Source organism: Chenopodium album, chromosome 24 (assembly GCF_948465745.1).
Source record: "Chenopodium album chromosome 24, dcCheAlbu1.1, whole genome shotgun sequence".
NCBI lineage: Eukaryota > Viridiplantae > Streptophyta > Magnoliopsida > Caryophyllales > Amaranthaceae > Chenopodium > Chenopodium album.
This window is the reverse complement of record NC_137857.1, coordinates 33040689-33063869: the sequence shown is the minus strand read 5'-3', so window position 1 is coordinate 33063869 and position 23181 is coordinate 33040689. Positions and strand designations below refer to the sequence as shown.

Below are 23181 nucleotides of genomic sequence, written 5' to 3'. Positions count from 1 at the left end.
ATAACTTTGACCATCTATTAACAAAGCTCACAAAATTGATATGTTGAAAATATATTTTGAGATAAATCTGAACATAATACTTCTAAAAAAAAATATTTTGATATGGGACATATAAATAGTACAGAAGTTAAACCGTTGCATATAACTTGAAACGAAGTGGGTAAAAACCAAGGTTAGCCCTATAATGAAGCGTATTTATTATTTAACATTTAATATGTACAGTATTATTCATTTATTGATGTCTGATATTGAGGATACTGTTATACGGTTAAGTATTAGCGCATAGCGCCTATATGTTTTAGAAACGTATAGGATGACTAAATGTACCACTACAGCCTAATAAGTGACAGGTGGTAGGTATTTTAGGAGAAAAATAATCAACGACATAGGATGACAAAAAGTACCACCGCATGCATAATAGTACACAAAAAGTACTATTAATACAACTTATACTTTAATGGTACATTATAGTACACAAAAATGTACCATTGTAGAAAAACATCAAATGAAAAAAAAATAATAAAAACCCCATGATACCCTCCTATATGCATGCTAAACATATAGGTGCTATGCGCCTAGAAGCACTCCTCTTATACGGAGTAGTTCTAAGTGGATGATTTTGAGGATATCTCAGAAATATAAATAAATTAAAGATACAAAGATGCACAATTATTGTGATTCAATAATGTCAGATTGTTTCAGCAAAAAAAAAAAAAAATGTCAGATTGTCAGATATACTGACACTTATATACTCATATACTTTCTTTTTTTTTTTGAACACGAAGTGGAATATAATTACAGTATACTCCTAAGTTTTTTAACAATATTACAGTACAACACAAGTGGAATATTAATAAATTTCAAATTTATCTTAATTAAACTAAAGTATAAAAGTCTAGAAGTAAAAGTCTCAAGGGATTTCTCTCTCGTTTAATCATAGTACTAAAAAATGAGATCAAATTACGAGTAAATATATCATTTGTCTTTAATGATTTTCTATGAGGATTAAAAAACACACACAACGTATATTTTTGTAAAAATTTTGTATATACAATCCAAAAGTACATATTCCTATATCGAGTTTATATATATATGGATTAGCCATTATTTAGAGCGAAATTTTGACCAATATTGAATTGACTGGATTGTTGAAAAACCCTAATTAAGATGTTTGTCTACTTTGTTTTTTTATAAAAACAACACGAGATTATATTAAATCAATATCCGTCAAAGTTGTAAGGCGCGACTTTGAAGAAAAAGGATTGTGGATCAAGACAAACAGTACATAGTCATCATAACCCTAGCTAGTATCCCACCTAACAACTTGGTGAGCTCGAGTATTTCCTGCACTTTTTACATGAGAAACAACAAAGAGATCAAAAGCTAAAGAAAGAGCAACAATGTCATCAATAAGAAGATACACGAGACAATTGTGCTAGCATCACTCTCCAAATGAAACCTTGTGAATACTTATATACTCCGTATCTGATTTACACAAACTAATCTTATTAGTGAAAAAGTGAAAAACTTTAGTTAAAAGATCGAGTGGACACACTGGAGTACTGGACAATCAATTTACATATCCCTTTGAATAAGCCAACAAAATCTTTTCACGGTGAAAATATTTGTTATTTATACCACCTTTTTGTGTGTTGTCATATATAGAAAATCAAAATAATTGGTGTATCAAAAGTTGGCTAAAATGCATGCATATCACTAATATCAGCATATGCATGGGTTGAAAATAGGTCATTTTCGCACCTTTAATCAATCCACTTTATATTTATTTTAAAAAATAAATAAATATTAAATTTACTCCACTTTGTATATAAATATTTTTCATGCAAGTGAAGATATATGAATAATGTTTCTTTTCCAGCAGGGGGCAGATATAAGGAATACAATTTAAAGATATTCGGAAAAGTTTTCTCATGAGGAGTGTCTTCTAACATTGTCCTTTGTTCTAACTGTAACACAATCTATATATATTACGGAGTAATTTTTATATTTAAAATGAATACTACTTTGTATATGCTTGTTTTTTTTCCTTATAACTAAATTTGCTTTTTTTTTTTTTTTATAAAAAAAAAAATAAAAAAAAAATCTACTTTGCCTTTTGCACCTTTGCTATATAGTAATACAAAGGTACTTTAGGCTTTAGCTACTTTATGTATTTTGGATAAAATGAGACTATATCTTAATGAGTTGATTACTTAATGTGTTTATTTGGTCTTCTTTGATCGAAATGATTAGTCAAATCAAATCATGATATTTTCGATTGACACTCCCACGTACGTACATGTAGGCATGTAGTCACTAAATGAGACATATTCTAAGAATTTTAGCATGACCTTCAAAATATACGAAGTATATATTATTCCATTTATTAAAATAATGACCTACAGAAGATGCTATTATGAACATAGTTAATCATATAGTCGATATAATTTTTATTTGTATTTTTAAAAGCAAGGAGACCTTTTTCTTTGTTAGTTGTTGTTTACATGAATTATACTTGTAGATATCATAACTAATTAAAGCTAGGAATAACGTAACAATGGCGGCCATGTCAAGTCGATGTATGGTTTAATTTCAAGAACCAAAATAGTGCAGTTTGTGCAGTCCTCTAAGGCTCTAATTCCTCCAATGTCCAAGACTAGCTATGACACAAAACGAATACTAGCGAGCTGAGGTATGTCGTGCTAAGACATATATGCATGCCATTTAATATATAATACGAAGTACATTTTCAGGTATTAAATTAGAAATATGTATTAGAAAAAATTACGTTCTGGTTGGAGTAATTAATTAATATATATTTAGAAAATGATTTGTATTGATCACAATGACAAATAGGCCATGAGAAGCACATAATTTGACAAATAAGTACGTTAAACACAATTTTATGGGAAGTAACAACGGGGAGCATACACAAACATTTATGTTTGCATTGTGAAGAAAGAGACATAGGGATGGAAGTAAGCATGTAAAGTGAATTGTTGTTGGTGTAGATGTGAGAGTTGAAGACCAACTTTTTTTCTCGGGCCGGGTGACCCGATTTCTCAATGACATCACATGAATAGCGTTGGAAGTGTAGATTTTAGAACTTTTTCTCGGGCCGGGTGACCCGAAATCTCAATTACATCACATGAATAGTGTTGGTAGTGTAGATTTTAGAACAACCTTTACATAGTCTTATTTGTGCTACACACTTCGCCTTCAAGACATAACTTGAGTAATTAGATTAAACTGTGATCTCATAATTATTTTAAAATTACGTGGAAAATGACATTCCAAACTTAATGTTGGTTTGTGAACAATTCGTGGTTAATGTTAAGTGTTTTAAATTTGGACGGCATGATCATTTACATGTTGGTTGATTTGTGAGAAGTAAGAAGTGTTAAATATTATCTTAATAAAATATGAACGAAAGTACTTATTATATACGAAGTATAATATATATATCAAAAAAAAATTGTTGTATGGTGTATAAATTATTGGTAATTAATTCATTTCTTAAAATTTACTAACATGATTTTAATTTGAATCATGTTAAATTCATTAAAGGATTTTCTAAGGTATGCCCATATAATGGATTGAATCAAAGTGATACTACCACGTAAAGTCAATATACTAGGATTTGAATACTGGCAGTTGATGGACATTAGAAGATTAGACTACAATATATACGCTAGCAGGTAATTAAGGACTTGAAATGATTACATGATTAATAAGTTTGTGATAATAATACTGATCAATAATCAATCAATCAATAACATAATACTAAAACAGGCACCATAAATGACACGTGTTACTTCCTGGTATTGTGTTTTTTCTCCAAACTCCTCCCTTTTCAGCATAGCAAAGTCTTTTATTTTTGGAATATTTGTATAATACAATTATAATAATATATTATTCCTAATTAATCTAATATAATATCTTTATAATTATTGTATTCCTTTTTGTTTTGTGTTCTATCTATTTAAAATAGTTACACAAGATTTTGAGACTTTTTTAATTAATGGAGAATAAATTATAATTTAGAAGGTTGATATATATGGTGGAGATTATAAACTAACGGAGCCAAAAAAAATACAATATTAACGTTTAAATTACCATTCTATTATTTTGAGACAAAAATTATCATTATATAGTTGTAAAATCTTATGAAATAATAATAATTGAGTTAGTATTCTGTTAAATGTTTCCGTAATCACAAAGTCTTATATGTGGCTAGCCACATGGTGTGGCCATTTCACATAATCACATACAAGACAATTAAATAAGTAGCATGAGGTTACAGTGATGAGTAACTGGGGTTACCTTAATATATGTAGGTTACTTAAATGAGAAAGAGGGGTTACTTTCTTAGATAAGTGGAATCATTCTTTCATTTTTTAAAGCATAAGAATAGGGGTTACTCACTTACTCGAATGAACAAATGGGGTTACTTATTTCTAAATTACTTGATTTCATTCGTATGATGAATTTGGGTTACTTTTATGGATTACGTGAGGTTGCTCCAATGAAAAAATGAGGTTACTCATACATATAAATAAAGATAACTCTTATAAATTAATGTGGTCACACCATGTAGCTAGTCACATACAAGACTTGCCCTTCTGTAATAACTTTACTATCTTATAACTTTTTTTTTCCTTTAAAAAATCAATTAACTATTACTAAAGCATGTCATGCTTACATCGATCATTTTGGACATAGGGCCTGTTCACATTTACTTAATTTCAGTTCAGTTCAGTTCAGTTCAGTTCCAATCAGTTCAGTTCAGTTCAGCTCTTAATTTCCCTCTCACATAAAATATTCATTTTAGCTCAATTCAGTTCTGTTCAGTTCAGTTCAGTTCCAATCAGTTCAGTTCAGCTCCAATCAGTTCAGTTCAGTTCAGTTCAGCTCAATTCAGTAAATATGAACAGGCCCATAGTCGCTATCCTAAAAAAACTTCTCGCCAATATATGATGTCATCTTTAAGTTTTATTATTTTTTTTAATTATTCTACTTAACTTATTTATTGGAAGTACTATAGTTTTTTAATTTTGAACTAAATTAATTCATTATTAAAAAGTCATACAAAATTTACATTGTATAGATTTTCTAGGAATAACATATATACATCATTAATGTAATATAATGTATACTATTTATAAATATTTTTCAACACCACTGATCAAAATATTTTTTTTTTCTCAATCGTAGTTTTAATAATTATTGCCTTATTATTGCATTTGTTAATTCCACATAAGTTGCTTTTTTTTTTATATTATATATTGTATATCACAAAATAATTATGAGAAAAAAGACTATTATTACCGTGCATCTATCGCACGAGCATTAATCTAGTTTTAATATAATATGATGTGGTTATTCCATGCTCCTATCTCACTTCAAAATTGTCACTCTCTAATAACTAATGAGCTTAATTACACCTAACATAATAATTTAAGGCTTATGAATGATATGATAGATCCTAGATGACCTTATCTAAACACAACATTGCTCTCCGTTTTCTTACTTAAATTAATATTTTTTTTTTGTTTTAGAATTATTTATTGAATTACCTGTTATTTTTGCTCTTAGCATATTATAATAATTAATATATACAGAGTACGGAGTACAAAGTTTTAATAATACACAATTTTAAATGATATTATTGTATTTACATGTTAGTAAAATAATGGATCATTTCCTATCTTAAATAAGTGACAACAACCAATTAATTATTAGAGTTGACAAACTTGATTATAAACTTTAATCGATCTATTTAACTACCTTACTAAAGAATTATATATGTGATCGAAGTAAAAACCTATGAAAATCTCAAAACTTCGACCCTTATTTTTTGGCCAATTTCTTGAAAAAAAAAAAAAAAAAAAAAAAAACTGGTACCTCTTATATTAATTAAACTCGAATTAACCTCAAATCATCCCTAAATGTGCCACAAACATGTAAAAGATAATAAAATTGTTAGCTCTAACAGAAAGTTGTTAGAGTTTGTTATTATTACACTATATATTCTGTAATTGTAAGATTATTCTTTAGATTCTTTCATAATAAAATTTCCTCTCATAATTTCTCTCATATTTTCTCTCTAGAATTTCATCTTCTTCTTCCGCTTTTCAACAAGCCTTGTAAATAGACTAACTATAAATCTACACGACTCAGCTCATTCCTAACTCAAGGAATATGGTAATTTAAGTTAGGTAGTAATCTATTTCTTGATAATCTTAATTACTACAAAAACTCCACCTATAATTAGTAGGTAAACCATCCTTTATTAATTTGATCCCTTGCCTCGAGTACTTTTGTACTGTACCACTAGTCCTATATTATAGTACAACAATACTACAGTACAACACCTAATAATACCAGAACTAACTACCATTTTAAGTTTAATTTATTAATGATACTTTGTGATTAAAATTAAGTTTCAATCAATAAATAAAAAGTTTAGGATACCTCTATTTTTAATCAAAGAAAAATGTTAAGAGTGTATTAAATGCTTATATATAACCCTTAGGGCTACATATAACATTACCCTTAATTAAAAGATGTTTTAATATGTTAATTTTGCACATTTTTCACTACAATTTTTTCAACTTCCACTCCATCCGTCCCCGAAAGAACGACCCATTTGACCTAATTTTAGTCCCAAAAAGAATGACCCACTTGCATTAAAACACCCACTAATTTGCAATAATATTAGTCCAAAATTAGCTTCCACATATAAAAATTTGATTTTCCATTTAATTTTATTACTTTATCTCTCTATTTTTTTAACAAACCCCATGTAAACTTCTTTCTGTTTAACTTTCTTAATACCCAAATGGGTCGTTCTAGTATGCCATTAACATTTGTATTATGTACTACAGTGAAAATTTTTCAATATTACTTAGCACTGAAATCAATAAATTAAAAAATCTCATATACAAGTTTGTTTTATCTTATGCAACCAAGAGATTGAATATGAGGTTTGGTTTACATTATTAATAGTATGAATATTCTTTACCCAATAAAAAAATGTTCTGTAAGGTAAAAAGAGTGATCAATCCTATTAATTCGAGACCTCTCACAAATTAATCAAGTTCAACTTTGTACAAGTATGTATGAATCTACTCAACATAGTCTTTAATTAACAACCAATTTTATTTTATAAGGCCTTTTTCAACTAAGAACTAATCCAGAATCTCCTGTATTATTATTCCAATTTTATTTTATAAACTGTTGAATAATTGGTAGACACTACAGCAATATAATTAAGTTTATATTTTTGAGCAACAATATTCCACAAAAGAGAAGGTAAAGTGGTAGAGAGAAGGTATAGTATGATTAATTTTCCACTTTATTTTCTTACATAATAAGGATAGAACATATCAGAAATAAAGGGATTTGACAGCCTCTTTTTCACTGTACTCCGTAATCTTTGTCTTTTTAGCTTAAAACAAATACGGACCATAAAATGTTCCATTACTCAGCCTCCATTTACTAGATTCTGGAGTTTCCCCTTGGATTTACCCATAGTTTAAGATGATGAAAAAAAAAAACACAATTCAAAAATCTAGATGATAAATCAATATAGTTAAAAATTAATTGTGATATCAATTTTTTTTTTTGAAAAAAAATAAAATAAAACTCCAATCCTTTTATTTATCATCACTATGTTTATTTTTCAGAAGGATTAATAATCATGTTGCTTGTACAAATTGATCCCGCATAACTGCAATGTACTCCGTAATAGCTAAATTAAAACGAAGATAGTATACCATTACATGATTGGATCCCCTTATCAACAAGACATTATTAACATTTTTTTTCTTCTCATTTTGACTTTATATATCCCAAATAAATGATTTATGAATCATGTATTTATGTTTTAAGATTTCCTCTAACATTTCCTCCAAAAAAATAAAGAAAATTAAAATGTCCCCTATATTACAACTTATACTCTCCCAGGCATATTAAAGGGTAATTAAAGTATTGAAGGATACAAAAACATTACAGTATAAAAAAGGTGAGAGGGAGAGCAATTTAACAATGGAATATTTGTTGACATAGAAAAAGTAAGAGAATTAGAACCTAATTACAAAAATGGAATAAAAAAATGAGACAAATGATTATGGAGTGCAACGAATATAAGTTGGGCTAATTCAATGCTTATAATGAAACCCACAAAAAGGTGACCTTAAAGCATCATTGATCAACACTTCTTAATTAAAAATAATACTCGTAGTACATCTTCCTAATACTTTATCATCCTAAAATATCCTACTAATTACCTACATAAACATTTTCAATTGACTAATTATAGGTAATTATGTAAAGGGTGCAAAATAGTTATCATACCAATGTTTTGCTATTAGCCTATCATTGTAATAGTTATAGTAGGTTAAATTTTCAATAAGCATTCATTATGAAGTCTTAAGTAACAAGTATTAAGTAACCTATAATCCTGATTCGATTCACTACTCTATAAATTGGGCATTTACTCGATCTCAATTGTTTTTATTCTAAATATAACATCCTATATATTAAGAGAGGTTAACTCCGAAACCCTTTATTAATATCGCAAATACTACCAAGATTAGAGCAATTGCTCAATCTGACAGCCTAATTAGTTCATATTACACACAACTTTCTCAAAGGAAAAGTTAAGAAAAATGACTATGTTTTCCCATTAATTTTGACTCAACATTTTAGTTCAACTTCATCCACCAACCAACCCAAAATAGAACAAAGATACACATATTTGCATGTTAAATTACTATAGCAAAAAACATAGCAACCCCCCATAAATGAGGAAGAAAAATCAATTTATTTCCAACCTGAAATAGTATTTATGATTGCATTACATAATTTTACATATAGAAGTACATATTCTACCCTCTTTTTTTTCCTTTTTTTTTTTTTTTTTTGGAGGTGGAAAAATAAAAATAAAACCCTAATCTCATATGAGAATATTATCAAAACTGCCCATACATATATTTTTTTACATAGTAGTACAAAAAAAGAAAGAGCAGGGGAGAAGTATATCATACAAGATTGAACCTTTAAAACAGAGCATTTAAAAAAAAAAAAAAAAAAAAAAAAAAAAAAAAAAAAAAAAAATTGATTTAGCAGATTTATATTTCACATAAAATTAGCAAAAACTAAAACCCACCTTAAAATTTTTTATTAATCAATATTTCTCAACCCCAAACACTTCCCCAAATTCTTTCACCAATAAAACTGACAATCTTCCTAACAGACCCCTGTTTCATTTCATCACCTACCATCTTCTCATCATCATCTTCATCTTCACCTCCTTGTTCATCAACCCGGCCCAACTCAGGCCCGACTCGGCCCGACCCATCTGACCCATTACGAGTAACATCATCATTAACCTTGATCTTATCAGAAACCTGATTATCATTATTATTATTATGATGATCGAAGCTTGTTTTGTTGTGCTTCCTCTTTTCTTTCCGGGTTAACCCCTGTTTCTTCTTCTTCCTTTGCGCCACCAAATTATCTTCGAAAGCATCGATAATTTCATGAATAAGCTGCCTATTAGGGGAAGAATCCCATCGAGCCCAGTAGCTAGTATAGCAGGTGAAGCAGTAACAGCTCGAATAAGGAGGGTGTTGCTGAAGATTACTATTATTAGTAATATTATTATTAAAATGGCTCTGTTTTTTGGCAGAGGATTTAGAAGGGTCAAAATCAAAAGGGGTAGAAGAAGAAGATAAAGAAGAAGAAGAACAAGAAAGAAGATAAGCTAAGACTTCTTTGTCTTGAGGAGAGAGAGTAGCAGCAAGTGTTAGGATTGCAGCAGGAAGATAAGAGAGAGAAAATTGATCAGAAGATGGTGTTGGAGGTGAAGGTGAAGGTGAAGGTGAAGGAGAAGGGTGGACTTGACCTTTGCGGTAGAGTTTTTTCATGGTGGAGAGAGAAAGTAGAGAGAGAAAGAGAGGGAGGAAGAAGAAGAAGAAGTCTTATCTAAGGAGTTGAGTTGGGTTGATATAGAAGAAAGGGAGAGAGGAAGAATATTGAGGTTAAGGAATGGTTGATGAGTCTTTTTTATTTTCTCTTTATTGTGTTGAGTTGTCATTGTGGACCTTTGTTTTTATGTTTTTAAGTTCTTTTACTATATGGTATGGTGTGGGTTATGTAATGTAATAATGTATGTTATGGAGGAATGTTATTTGGTTTGGTTACTTTGACCTAGTCTATACAAGAAAAGAGCTCATTAACGACGAGAAGTCCGTGGTGAACTTGCCATATACTTCCCTTGTTTTTAAATACTTGCTTTACTTTTTTTTTCCGACCATTTTTAAATATTACTCCATTTTCTTTTTTGAAAAGCTTTTACAATATTTAATTCATTTCCCACACTTAGTGGACCCAACATAATTAATACTCTCTCTCTCTCTCTCTTCCTATTCTCTCTACTACTTTTTCATTTTACAATTTTTTATTTTCTCAACTACCCCACTACCTCCATATTTTATTACTTTCTCCAATGTCTCCTAAACCTCCATGCATGGAGAAATGGAGCAAGTATTTAAAATAACATCATTTATAATTGATGAGTTATGACAGGATTTTCGGTCGCAAGTACATCCTAGAAGGGGACATTCATAGAATAACTTTTCGGTCGCGATCCCATTGCAAAAGCAAATTATGAGGGATAAAACCCCATCACGAAAGTCTATTATATATAGAATGTTTCATTGAGATTTTGGTTGAGTCATAGGGAGTTAGGTTGGGTCGTTTGTATGAAGTTGTGTATGTTTTATGACGAGCTAAAAGATCGTCATTTAAAGTGTTATATTTGAGATAGTATTAAAGTCAGTAACTAGTGGGATGTTATAAAATAATCATAATTTTATAGTGTGTTCTCTTGGACTTATTATTATAATTTTAGTTTTATTAAGTTTATATTAGAATAGTTAAGCGTCATTAAGTTTAGTTCAACACAATTCAATTATACTTTAGTACAAGTCAACTTTAAAAAGTTTGGTTCAATTCTGTTCAATTCAGTCCAATCTTCATCATCACCAAAGTAACAACAATAATAACATCGCAAATTTAATATATTTTTATTTTTTATTTTTTATTTTGACAGGATTATATACTTTAATTTGGATTTGCCTTTATGATTTTAATTCGAGTTGATCATGCTTGGCTCGAGCTTAATTAAATACAATTTGTTTGGGACTTGAATTTGATTTATTTTGATTACAAATCTTGATCGTTCAGTTAACTCAAGTTGGACTTTTCAAGACTTAAGTCAAATAAACCAAAATCTACGCAAAATGTAGGTTGCATGGGCTAAGTCAAAGGTGATTGGCTTTTTCTTTTTTTTTTTTTTTTTTTTTTTTGTTGTTTTTTTTTTTTTTTTTTTTTTTTTGGTGATAGGTGATTGATTGGCTTTAACTTTTAAGAACACTAAGTCACTAATCTATAATGTAATTCATGTTACATCATTTTCAATCTCACAAGGCAACGCAAGGTGAAGCATGCCACAAGCTCGACCTGATGATCAAAAATCTAAGTCAATAGCATATATAGATAGAGTCTAAAGACGAGGTGGATAGTTATTGAATTGGGTATACATAAGTCATGATAAATCATTTTGTTAATACTCATGCATAAACAATTATGGTTTGTGTCATTTCACGATAAGTCAGATAGTTGTCAAATCAGATTAGATTTTTTATAGCACGTATTAAGACTATAATAATTATAGTAACGGCTCATGATCTATCAAAATCTTGCTCAAAACCACATCAAGTGGTCTCTAGCTAATCTCTTTACAAAGAATGTTAGATAACAAAAGCCTAAAAAACTTATCAAATTCACCCCTTGCTCATAAGTTCCTAATTCAAGAAAATAAAGATCACTTACCAATTTAAGAAGGTGAAATACAATTATACAAGTGGTATGTTACCTTAGTATGTAAAAGGATGAAGATGACGTATGTGATAGGGTATTAAGTATAGTGAATTGGGAGCAGCCTAGCAGGGTTCACGTGCATCGCGGTATATGTTTGGCAGATTCTTATTACAAAGTACCATTCAATATTTCAATTCAATTGATTATGCCGTTATTGGTTTTTGCAGCGCTTCAGGCCAGTGTATCTGCAGGAGTTCTTCTACTTACTTGTAGGGTATGCCCTACAATTTAAGGGTGTCAATCTAATCTGTTTATAGTCTTGTTTCCAACTCTGTAGTTAATGAATATGTTAGGCATACTCGTAGAGTTGAGGATCGGATACATTTAAGCAAGACTTGTTTCACTTGGATTGGATTAGTATTGTAAGTCTGAGGATATAAGGTCGAGTTCTTTTAAATGCACGTCTGCACGTGTTTAGAATGATATCCCTTTAAATCCCTCTCCTCAATTTCTAGTGTTGGAATCTCAAAACTGGTTTAAGAAAGTGTAACATTTGTGGTTTAAGTTTAAATCCTTAAAATAGAAAGTCAATTGAAATTACGTCTTACAATAGGGAGTACACAATTACTCTTAAAAAAACTGGATGGTGCAATTCAAGTAACTTTTAAACTATACTATCGATAGAATTTGTTACATACACCCAAGTTTACCATACACCCAACTAATCTAAAGTTAGTTTTTTGTACTTTTCATTTGATGATAAAATGAAAACAATAATTAAAATACTCATGGATGTACGGTACACCCGAATGTATATATAATAACCTCTCTATCTAGTATAAGTGTATAACCATGTATTCTCATGTAAATACTACCTCCGTTTCATAAAATCTGCAACAATTTCCCAAAACGGAAACTACACATTATGTGCAACAAACTAAAAGTTACCTCTTTTAGTAAATTTTTTTGTGTCAAATTACCACCATACCCTTACTAAAGTTTACTTAGCTTCAATAAACAACATATTAACTCTTTAACCCAAATTAATTTATCCCTAATTAAAACCCTAACCCACATTCTCTCTCCTCCCTCACAACCATATCCACCACCAACACCACCAATTTTTCTCTCTCCTCCCTCTCAACCACCACCACCACCAATTTTTCTCTCTCCTCCCTCTCAACCACCACCACCACCAGCACCATCCTTATCCTCTTTTCTCTCTCTTCTCTCACCGCACCACCACCACTCAGATCCACCACACCACCACCACCACTCACATCCACCGCACCGTCTTTTCTCTCTCTTCTCTCTTCTCTCGTGGTTGGGGGCGCATTTCAGATCATGGTGGCGATATGGGGTTGCGATTCTTGACGGTGGTGAGGTCGGGTTTCAATTTGATGATGGTGGTGAGGTAGGTCGGGTTTCAATTACCCTCGATTGCCGCGCGACCCTCGCACTCGTGAGGGTCACCAATTTCTCCAACTCCAGTTCGCCACTGCTTTCACCATTTTCAAAGTCGTCGTCGTACGATTTGGTTGGATTTGGGGGTCGTGCGATTTGGTTGGATTTAGGGGTCTGCGATTTGGTAGCGTTTTGGTGGTCGGCGATTTGGTTGGGTGGGTTCGTTGGTGGTGGTAAGTGGGGGTTTTGGTTCTTTGGTGGTGAGTTGGGGTTTTGGTTCGTTGGTGGTTGGGTGGGTTTTTAGTGGTGGTGCGAGTTGGTTGGATGGTTTTGATGGTGGTGGTGCGAGTTGATTGGTGGTGGTGAGGTGGGGCTTCGTTCGTTGGTGGTCTGGTGGTGTTGGTGGTCTGGTTGTGGAGTTGGTGGTCTGGTGGTGGTCTGGTTTTGATGGTGGTGGTGTGAGTTGGCTGGCTGGGTTTTGGGTGGTTGTGGTGGAGTTGTTTTCTCTCTCATCTAATTAATCTCATGCCCTTTTGTTTTCCAATCTTTGCTTAAGAAATTTTGCCTTGGGAATTGTGCAAGCCCCTTTGTTGCAGATTTTATGAAACGGAGGTAGTAGTAAATATTTACAACCGAAGTTAACTTAGATGTTACGAAAGAGAAATGGTGTTAAACTATTCTATCTATCAATTTATAATAAGAAATAATACAGTTTTGTGAGATTTTGTTAAATTTATTTTGATACTCCCTACATTTTTAAATAATTGCTCCATTTCTCTTGAGCACGAATGTCGATGTTAATCTTTGATCAATAATATCTTTAATTATTAATAAGTATAAATTTTAACAATTGAAAATTAATAATCAATTCACTGAGACGATTCCAACAAATAGCCACAAGACTATATTTTTTCTCATGTATAAATTACAAATATTAGTCAAAGTAGGATGAATGAATAGTGTAAAAAATAGAATTGGAGCAAGTATTTAAAAACGGAGATAGTACATAATTGTTTAATACATATGTATGGAAATTAAGATATTTGCTGATTAAAACACATCAAAAACTCTATAAAAAATCCCAGATAAAGCGATCTTTAAGAGATGAAGGGACCAATACCGGAGTGAGCAATGTACAAGAATTTTAGCCTTTGTTTTTTTGAAGCAACTTCCAATTTTACCTGAGTTGGGTAGGCAGCATCTCATCTCAACCGCAACGGGCCTGTAATAACTGACGAATAACAGAGGATAAAACAGGGCCCAATTCTTTTTTAGCCTTGTAAATATGGATTGTCATTATATTTTTGTTCTTTTACGGTTTTTGGCCGACTTTTTTTCATGCTATTATTAATTAAAATTATTGAGTGAATTGTACTTTTCTAATTCTGACCGCACTACCCTTTTTTTTTTTTCTTTTTTTTTATCAGGCCAAATTTTTTTGCTGAACTCCCGAATAAAAATTGTGAAAGTGTACACATTAAAAAGTATAAACAACACTCGTGAGCTCTGACGTCTCCAACATTATTTGAAATAATCTACTCGTACAGTCGTACTACTAGATTCGTATGTTGTAGGTCCACTCTACAATTTTTCGCAATATGTTCCACTTCTCGTTATCTTACTTACGTGCTAGTAGCGGAGCCAATAATCAACACTCATGATCATAATATCGATACAATGTCTTTAAAATCTTGACTACGTCATTGCCATTAATAAAGTGTTTGCAATAATTTATACTTGTAAATGATTTTGAGTATGTGATAATAATTTTAATGCTGCCAAAGTGCCGATATTCAATCATTTGAATGGCTAAAGATTGATTTATAGTTATATCGACTTTTCGAGAATCTACAAATTAAAACGACTATATATGTTTTGGAGCCTAGCCAGTAGCCCCTCTTTCGCACCAAAAAAAATCCGCTTGCTCCCTTCTCAATTTGCAATAAATTATGATATCCTTTTCGATACTCAATCGCTAGTAGCTAATATAATAAATCGACTATAGCTAGTAAAAAAAGTAACCATGTATATAAAAAGAAACTAAATTTGTTGAACACGCCCTTAATACGAAAAGTCACTTGTAAGTTTGTAACCCTTTCATTGATCATATTTTATAATCATTTGGTTGCGTAGGACTTAGAGGGTTGGTACAGTTAGTTTATTGTACACTAGCCTAGTTTTGAGGTTGCTTGTTACTGTAAAAAAAATCCAAATGTATAACGACATCGCAAAGTGAATAGAAAATTAAAAGGTGTTAGAGGATTGTCATTTGTCAGTGGATTTGGTGAGGGGCAATTGTTAATGTAGTAATAATTTATGATTTTTGCTATGAAATATGGTTTACTACTTTACTTGATTTGGATGGTAGACTGATTACTTACCTCTAAATAAAACTATAAGATAAAATGACTTCAATGATAAGCTATAATATTGGAATATATCACAGTAAATACATACGGTTTTCGATAATAAACCATGTATGTGTGCAATATTGTAGGCAGAAATCAATCTCAGATTTTGAGTACCACCTCATCGAATATTCAAGTGTTGAACTTATCGAGCTATTTTGATACGAAGTATATAGTTATCATTAACGCGGTGTACTAATTAGAGTGGGCCGGCAGGCCCGGCACATACTACTGCTACAATATTTAAAAATTCTAATAACAACTTCATGCAGCATTTATCCTGCCTATCTCATCAGTTGGGCTTTTAAATTATACAAGAATCAAAAGGACTTAATGAATTCATATAATATTAGCTTGAAATGATTAAGAAAATCTTCATTTCTGCATACTTTTATTTATCTATGCATAAGATAACAATGAAAAAGGGACAAAAAGATGATGATAATTGAGTTTAAGCCCTTTAAGGGACCACCCCAAAACACACTTAGCATCATACACGTAGCAAGAACTTCTTTCCATAATAAGAATATGATTTGGTTTATTTGGTTCACAATGGAGCAGTTCAGAAAGTTACAACTGATGTATGTCTGTCTCATTTCAAAGATCAAATAAACCCATACAGATTGAATTATTGGAACATGAACATATCATCAAGTCAAGCCGAGTTATGTAATCAAGTAATGTGACTCTGAAGTGACACAAGAACGATGTTGATGGTATCGATCATCAAATTCACCTTGGCAAACTAGCATAAAGGAATGTGGGTGACAGGAACATGCTAAGAAGAGCTACTTAAACGGGACTTGATCCATGATTCAAGGTTCTTCAACTCCTCGTTGTTAATAGAATGTCCTAAACCTGGATAAGCCTGCAATAAACCAATCGGGTGTGGTGAGTCATGATACTTCCATCTCGAGGATGGGTAAATCTAAGAAGTAAGAATATTTTTCTGCTATGTATGTAAAGACGATCAAAAACATGTCCCAACAGTCTAATTTTTGCCCATCTCAGAGATGGATGTTTATCAATCTTGATGAGTGGAAAATAGCAAACAACTAAACATCATTAAGTACCTTAAACTCGCATGTAACACCAGCTTTTTCAAGAAAAAGAGGACCGGCTTGCCCTGCCTCGAATAGGACTGTAGGGTCGGTTAATCCATGAGACCAAAAAAGTGGTGTCTGCACAAAAACAAGCTATATAAATAACAGTTTTTACACCAAACAAGTGTTACTAAAAAAGACGGCTAAAGTGGCTTGAAAAAAGACATTGACAATGTGGAAAAAATACTTTTTGAGAAGCCAAAAGGTGGGTAGGCATGCAAGCAAGTGCTTCTAAAGTATTTTATATACTGAAGACTGAATATGTACATATGCCTTTTATATTCAGTGTTGTAGATTTCAACAAAAAATTGACTCATTCCGTGTACAATGAATCTTCAAATTCCACACGGGTCAGCCAGAATTCTTTTCCTTAACTTCGAAGTCTACGTAGAATGAAAAATGGGAAGAAAAAAAAAAGAAAGAAAATAGATTAAGTGTGCTTGGTCCATGAAAAGTCACTGCTCAGAGTGCTTAATGATCTAATGCATGATAATTAATAAAAAAGGATGCAAGTTCAGACTCGTAAAATGTTTCCCACAATAGAAACAAAAACAGATTATAGTATTGAATTGCAAGTACACGAAACTTGTACCTTCTTTGCGTCTGCTGGAAACTTTTCAATTATGGAATGATTAAAAGGAACCCAGCCACTGAAAACTGCACCACCTCCTAAAGTTTTTGGATAAAGCAATACACTAGCCAAGGTCAAAGCACCTGCAAGAATTAACCCCCACTGAATAAGTTTCCAAGTAGTTACAATCAAACCTTGAGGATAAATTCCAAGTGCGTGAAGGGATTAAGAACAGGTACCTCCTTGACTAAACCCACAAACAAATATGTTCTCAGGACTTATGCCTGAGTCAATCTCTTTGTCTATCATTGCATGGACATTTTTCACTGCTTTCAACACAGAAGTTTCATCATTTGGAGAATGCTGAATAAAAGGGAACAAAGGTACTGTAAGAATAAATATATATTCATACTTCATACTCCAGTAAAGGTACCATAAGCTTAAGTACATCTGTACATGTGTATAGTCCAGTAATATTTATACCCTTTGTCAAATTAATGGACCCCAATCCTTTATAGGCCGTTTCAAAACAATAGGGTTCATTGACTTCATTCTAGATTCTAATAAGTTAAAACTTGTACTTAATTAAGTGAATTTATCCTTAATGTTACACTAAGCTAATAATGTAGTAAATCAAAAGAGATGTGGAGCACTATAATAGTATGAAAATATGGTTCTCAGTCACATGTTCCAACCAACTGACCTTCCCCACTATTTAAAGGCAGAGGGATTATTACAAATTACATAAGTTAGCAGCCAGGAATGTCAATGTACTGCACAAAGTTGTTATCACACACAACATTATTCAACAAGTATGCCAAAATTGAGTTGGTGACTGGTGAGCTATGTATCAGACCAAAGTCAAGAAACTTCTCCCCTCTTTTCTCCAAGAAGCTAATGTCTAAAAACTAAAAGTGAGTACTGATATTGATCAGAATGGTAGTGAAGCTGACATCGGGAACATAGATGCGCTACAGACTTTTTTAAGTCTGAAGGGCATTGAATTTGTGTAATGTGTTAGTACATGGTCCAAATAATTGCAAAGTTGAAAGAACATGAGAATAACAATGAGCTGAGTTGGTTTCAGGTATTCCTTATACGAAGTATGAGAGAAAGTGTTACATAAGTCTCCAAGCAAATAGGTGAGTTTCACATTAAATTTGATCAACAAAGTGATAAATCAGTCTCGCTTTGATTATAAATTTTCATTTTATAAGCTTGGATCAATGCAGTTAACATGTATACCTTTATAATACTCCCTCCGTCCCATAAATGACATAATATAGTTCCTATTGTGTTTTTTTTTTTTAACGGTTATCAAGAAATGGGAGGAGAAAGTATAAGAAATACATTAAAAGTGGAAAAAAAACTAGATAAAAGTACAAGGCAAGTGGATAATTTAAGGGGAGAAAAAGTGAAAAGTACAATTATAGACAAAAGTTAGAGAGAAAAAGTGGAAAAGGTACAATTCAAGTGGATAATTTAAGGGTAAATTAGGAAGTTCAATGAATAAAGTTAAATAATGAGGGTATAATGGTCTGTATATACTATCCAAAAATAGAAATAGGAACAACATTTTGGGTCTCCAAAATAGGAAAACAGGAACTATGTTGTGGGACGGAGGGAGTACATAATATAGGCTGAGGTAAAGCCAACAATATATGCTCCCTCCATTTCCGTTATTAATATAATAATCCTCTATATAATTTATTTACTCTACACAACAAACGTAAATTCCTTTCAAAAAGTTTCTCTTCCTAACCATTTAAAAAATTAAACAGCTGAAAAATAAAGACTATTGGCTCTGAGTAAAGCACAAGAATGATTCTTGGTGTCTGAGAATCTCATAAACAATTACAAAAGGATCACTAGGTCGCTTGGCTTCCAAGGAGTTGAATAGAAAAAACACTCTTGGTGATCAAGGAGGCCCCTCTCTAGTTTCAGCTAGATAATTTGATCGCCTCTATTATAGATAAAAGAGTGCAAGTTAAAGCTTTAAAATTGTAGCCTTAAGAAACTTTTGAGTTCAGTCTCACATAAAGATCTATGGGGTTATGTAGATATCAGGCTACCTTAAAGGCCAATTTGAAGCTATGGAGTCTTCTGTCCAAGATTTTCAAAGATTATCCATGAGTGTGATCTCTAGGGCACAGTGTTTGAAAAAGCGCGCCTAGGCGCTGAGGCGCAAGGCAATAGGGGGTAAGCGCCTTTTTGGGTCTAGGCGAGGCGATTTTAATAAGGCGCACTTGAGGCGCACCTGAAGCAAAATTCTGCCAACTGTTTATATAGTGCACCTCACTTCAAGGAGGCGCACCTAGGCGCTGCATAGCCCTTATCGCCTCAGCGCGCCTTGAGCTTTTTTATACATTGCTAGGGCACGACTCTGACCCTTCTTCAAATAAGTGCATATTCTAGTTCTGAAATAAAAAGACCAGAAGCTTTAAGCATTACTCTATAGTTGTTGCTCAAGTTGTGTTATGATACCCAGAATCATCATAGATGCATATAGCCTTGGTTACAGGCTTCCTATGGAATTTATTGGATTCAGTGTCAAATATGTTCATATGGAGGATGTGGAACCCAAGCAAGCTTGCTTTAGGCTTGAGGAGCTTCAAGTTTTCAAAAGAAATTCTTCAACTTTTGTCCTAATGGGGTATAATAGAAAATGGCCTATATCAAAGTACATCCACAGTAATCAAGTGAGACTACTTGTGTATGAGGGAGGATTGGGGCAATTTCTTACAAGATATCATCAGTGGTCTCCTAGAGATCCTTGTGTATTGTTTATGAGTTCTCAAACAGCAAGAATCATTCTGTGCCTAACTCAGAGCCAAAAGTCTTATGTTTCAGTTATTTTGCCTCAAAAAAAAAAAAATGTTTTCAGTTAGTTTTTAAATCCGACTTCCTTGGCCAGATCAATAGCACAACTATCCTTGGAAAGTTGGCAACTGTAAGTAGCTATGTGTCCATGTCAGGAGCATTAGCCAATGCCTATGACATTCCCTTAACTTTATTCAGACAAGGCATTGGATGATATGAAAGTCGATTTTTTAAACGATTCAAAACAGAGACACATAAATGAGGCAAAACTAACAACTGAATATCAAGAATAATCTAAATGAGTAGCTTACAGCTGTCACAGGTATCTCAGGAATGTCGAACCATGAGGGCATGACAGCACCATCTGCAAAGGAAGGCAGGTTATCAGAATAGAAAAAATGTAATGACCTGTAACTCTAAAGAGGAGAAATTTCTGGATAAAAGTTCAGAATAAAATTTCAAAGGATAGAGAAAAAAACAAAATACTTCTCTATTTTACAAAATAAGAAAGAAAAGAAGAATGGCATTAGAAAGTGGAATTAGCATTTTAAATTTCTTCCATAATACTCCGTATTGTAAACAATGAAGAAAATTGGGAATCCTAAACTCCATCTTGTTTAAGTTCAAAAATGGGTATATTAGACCCTTGTAAGCAACTTCCTTAATTTTTTTATCCTTTTTCGTGGGGTAAGATCCTGATGGTTAAATTCTTTAGTTGCTTACTTGCTTTCCTAGCAAATGTCATTTAAGTAGTTTAGACATTAACATTAATCAAACTTACATAAGGATTTGAAACAGACGAGTTGCCTACATTTATTCCCCATTCATTAGGCAAGTCTAGGGGTGCTAATCGAGCGAGTCGATCACGAGCTGAGCTGCTGAGGGGTGCTCAACTCGAAAACTTTATACATGTGCTCAACTCGTGCTCGCTAAAGAATCAAGTCATAAAATGATAAAAGAGGATATTGTTCAAAAATTACCATTTCTTGGGTATTTCCTGATGACCTCCATGGACACTATACAGATGTATACAATATTGGAAAAAAAAAATTACGGAAATTAAAAAAAAAGGAAGGAAGAAAAAAAAAAAAGCAACCGCTGGCACAGTAAGCGGTGTTCAAATGGCCGACCTGCAATGGCTCTCAGCAATCATTATTTTGATATCTTGAGTTTTGAAGCATGCAAACACTATTTATTGCACACAAACTATCTGTTTGCTGATTATTAACTATTACACTGAATGACAATTTCCTATGGTCATACCTTTCTCTGTTCTCATGGCTTGGCAAAATACAAAATTTTAAACAGTACAAATTCATAGGTGCATCCTGGTAATTTGGTATACCTAGAGCTAAGCGTACCCTATGATTGCTCATTAAGATCTTCAAATGAACCAACTTTAGTGCATCTAACTCTAGGGAATTCTCTTATTGACCTAACTCACAAAGTAGCAAATAGATGATAGACCTCGAACCATGAGATTTTGCCTGAATTACTATCGACAGACAGAATAACGTCAACAATGCAACATAGCTTATCACCAAATACCTCTTCTGTTCAGATTCCAGTCACTCATTTCCCTATCCTAGATGACTTACAATGACGGCAATTAAAACCGAAGTTTAATCTTGATCATTTATCTCAACTGTCCAAGTACCCTATGCCCAAATTCTGACAGGTTAAGCTGTTCCATGAGCAACATCAAACCACATTGGAACCAATATTTGAAGATCATTTTTAAACCATTACTGCATTACACTTATTTCTTGCACGCCAATCATAATCCTCTTACCCACACACCAAATGTGAAATTAAAAGATGTAATCCAAATAAGAGAAACATCAATTCCTCTTTCACACTCAAAACACACTTCCTTCAACTCCACATTACGCAGTGATCGCAGTCTACAATCAGATCACTTAATATAGCCATCCTACATTCATATTCTGAAATCTCAATTCCAAGTGCTAATTAAACCAGAAACAAAACCAATTTAGATATGCAGCAAAGGATGAGATACCCAGAAACCAGTAATGCTAATTTTTTCAGCAAATTCAGAAACTTGATTATGAAAAAGTCTTCTCTTTCACACAAATCAAAATCAAACACAGAAAAGTCTTCTTTTTCACACAAATCAAAATCAAACACAGAATCAATAGAAATGCACACCAAAACTAGAAACTAAACACCCAGAAACAAAATTACACAAAGAATCAACAAACGATAACCAATTTCATTTACAACCCACAAACGAAAATTACCAAAATCAGTAAAAATAAAAAAACAAAATCAAGAACTTACAGTTGCAGGTAACTGGGTTTGGTGGGGCAGAAGGGAAAGACCATTTGGAGGAATTAAACTCAGGAGAAGTGAACAAACTTTTGATGGGTTCGTTGGCTGGTCCAGAATCACCCAACCCGTGAAGCCATAATATGAAGCTCTTGCTCCGACCCGCTGCCATTTGCTTCGGGTTCGGGTTAGAGATGAAGATGAAAAGGAGGGTGATAAAGAGTGAGAATGCGAGCACTGCAATTGGCTTTGCTAGTAGTGAAATTGAGCCTGCTCCTACCTTCATTTATCTCTCCTGTTTTTCCATGGAGTTTCTTCTTTTGTTTTCTTTGGTGCTTCTTCAACTCTCAATTGCAAATACCTAAATTGCCCTGTTTGTTAGGGATGTAGTGTACACGTTTAACATTTCATTAAGACTTTGTGATTAACGTAAGGATTTGCGATTAAATTACGCATTGACTAGAGTTATTACGGACTAAATGAAGGTAACGTTATACATTAGTCAATTAGCTATTCGATACGCCTTCCCAATGATCCCTCGGAAATTATGAGAAGGACCTTAATGCTTAACCTTGTCCTGAAACGTTTTCCTTAAGCTAATTTGAAATCTATGATACACAAAATCAAAATACTTAGGGAGTTTTTGAAACTCAATGTCGAAAGCTCAGGTAGTGACGAAGGACACATCCCGAGATTA

The 23181-nt window shown here is 32.5% G+C and overlaps 2 protein-coding genes across 2 annotated transcripts; both read right to left on the bottom strand.

Moving 5' to 3' along the window:
- Positions 1-9104: 9104 nt before the first annotated feature.
- LOC145612132 (uncharacterized) lies at positions 9105-10079 on the bottom strand. The gene has a single exon (XM_081667504.1). The coding sequence runs from the start codon at positions 9930-9932 to the stop codon at positions 9201-9203; it is 732 nt and encodes a 243-aa protein (XP_081523630.1). The 5' UTR covers positions 9933-10079; the 3' UTR covers positions 9105-9200.
- Positions 10080-16145: 6066 nt separating this feature from the next.
- On the bottom strand, positions 16146-22862 carry LOC145611851 (putative carboxylesterase SOBER1-like). Its single transcript, XM_081667231.1, has 6 exons — positions 22497-22862; positions 20507-20559; positions 17615-17738; positions 17397-17518; positions 16775-16882; positions 16146-16569 (listed from the first exon to the last, which is right to left on the bottom strand). Exons 1-6 carry the CDS (start codon positions 22768-22770, stop codon positions 16480-16482), a joined length of 771 nt encoding a protein of 256 aa, XP_081523357.1. The 5' UTR covers positions 22771-22862; the 3' UTR covers positions 16146-16479.
- Between the last annotated feature and the right edge of the window lie 319 nt (positions 22863-23181).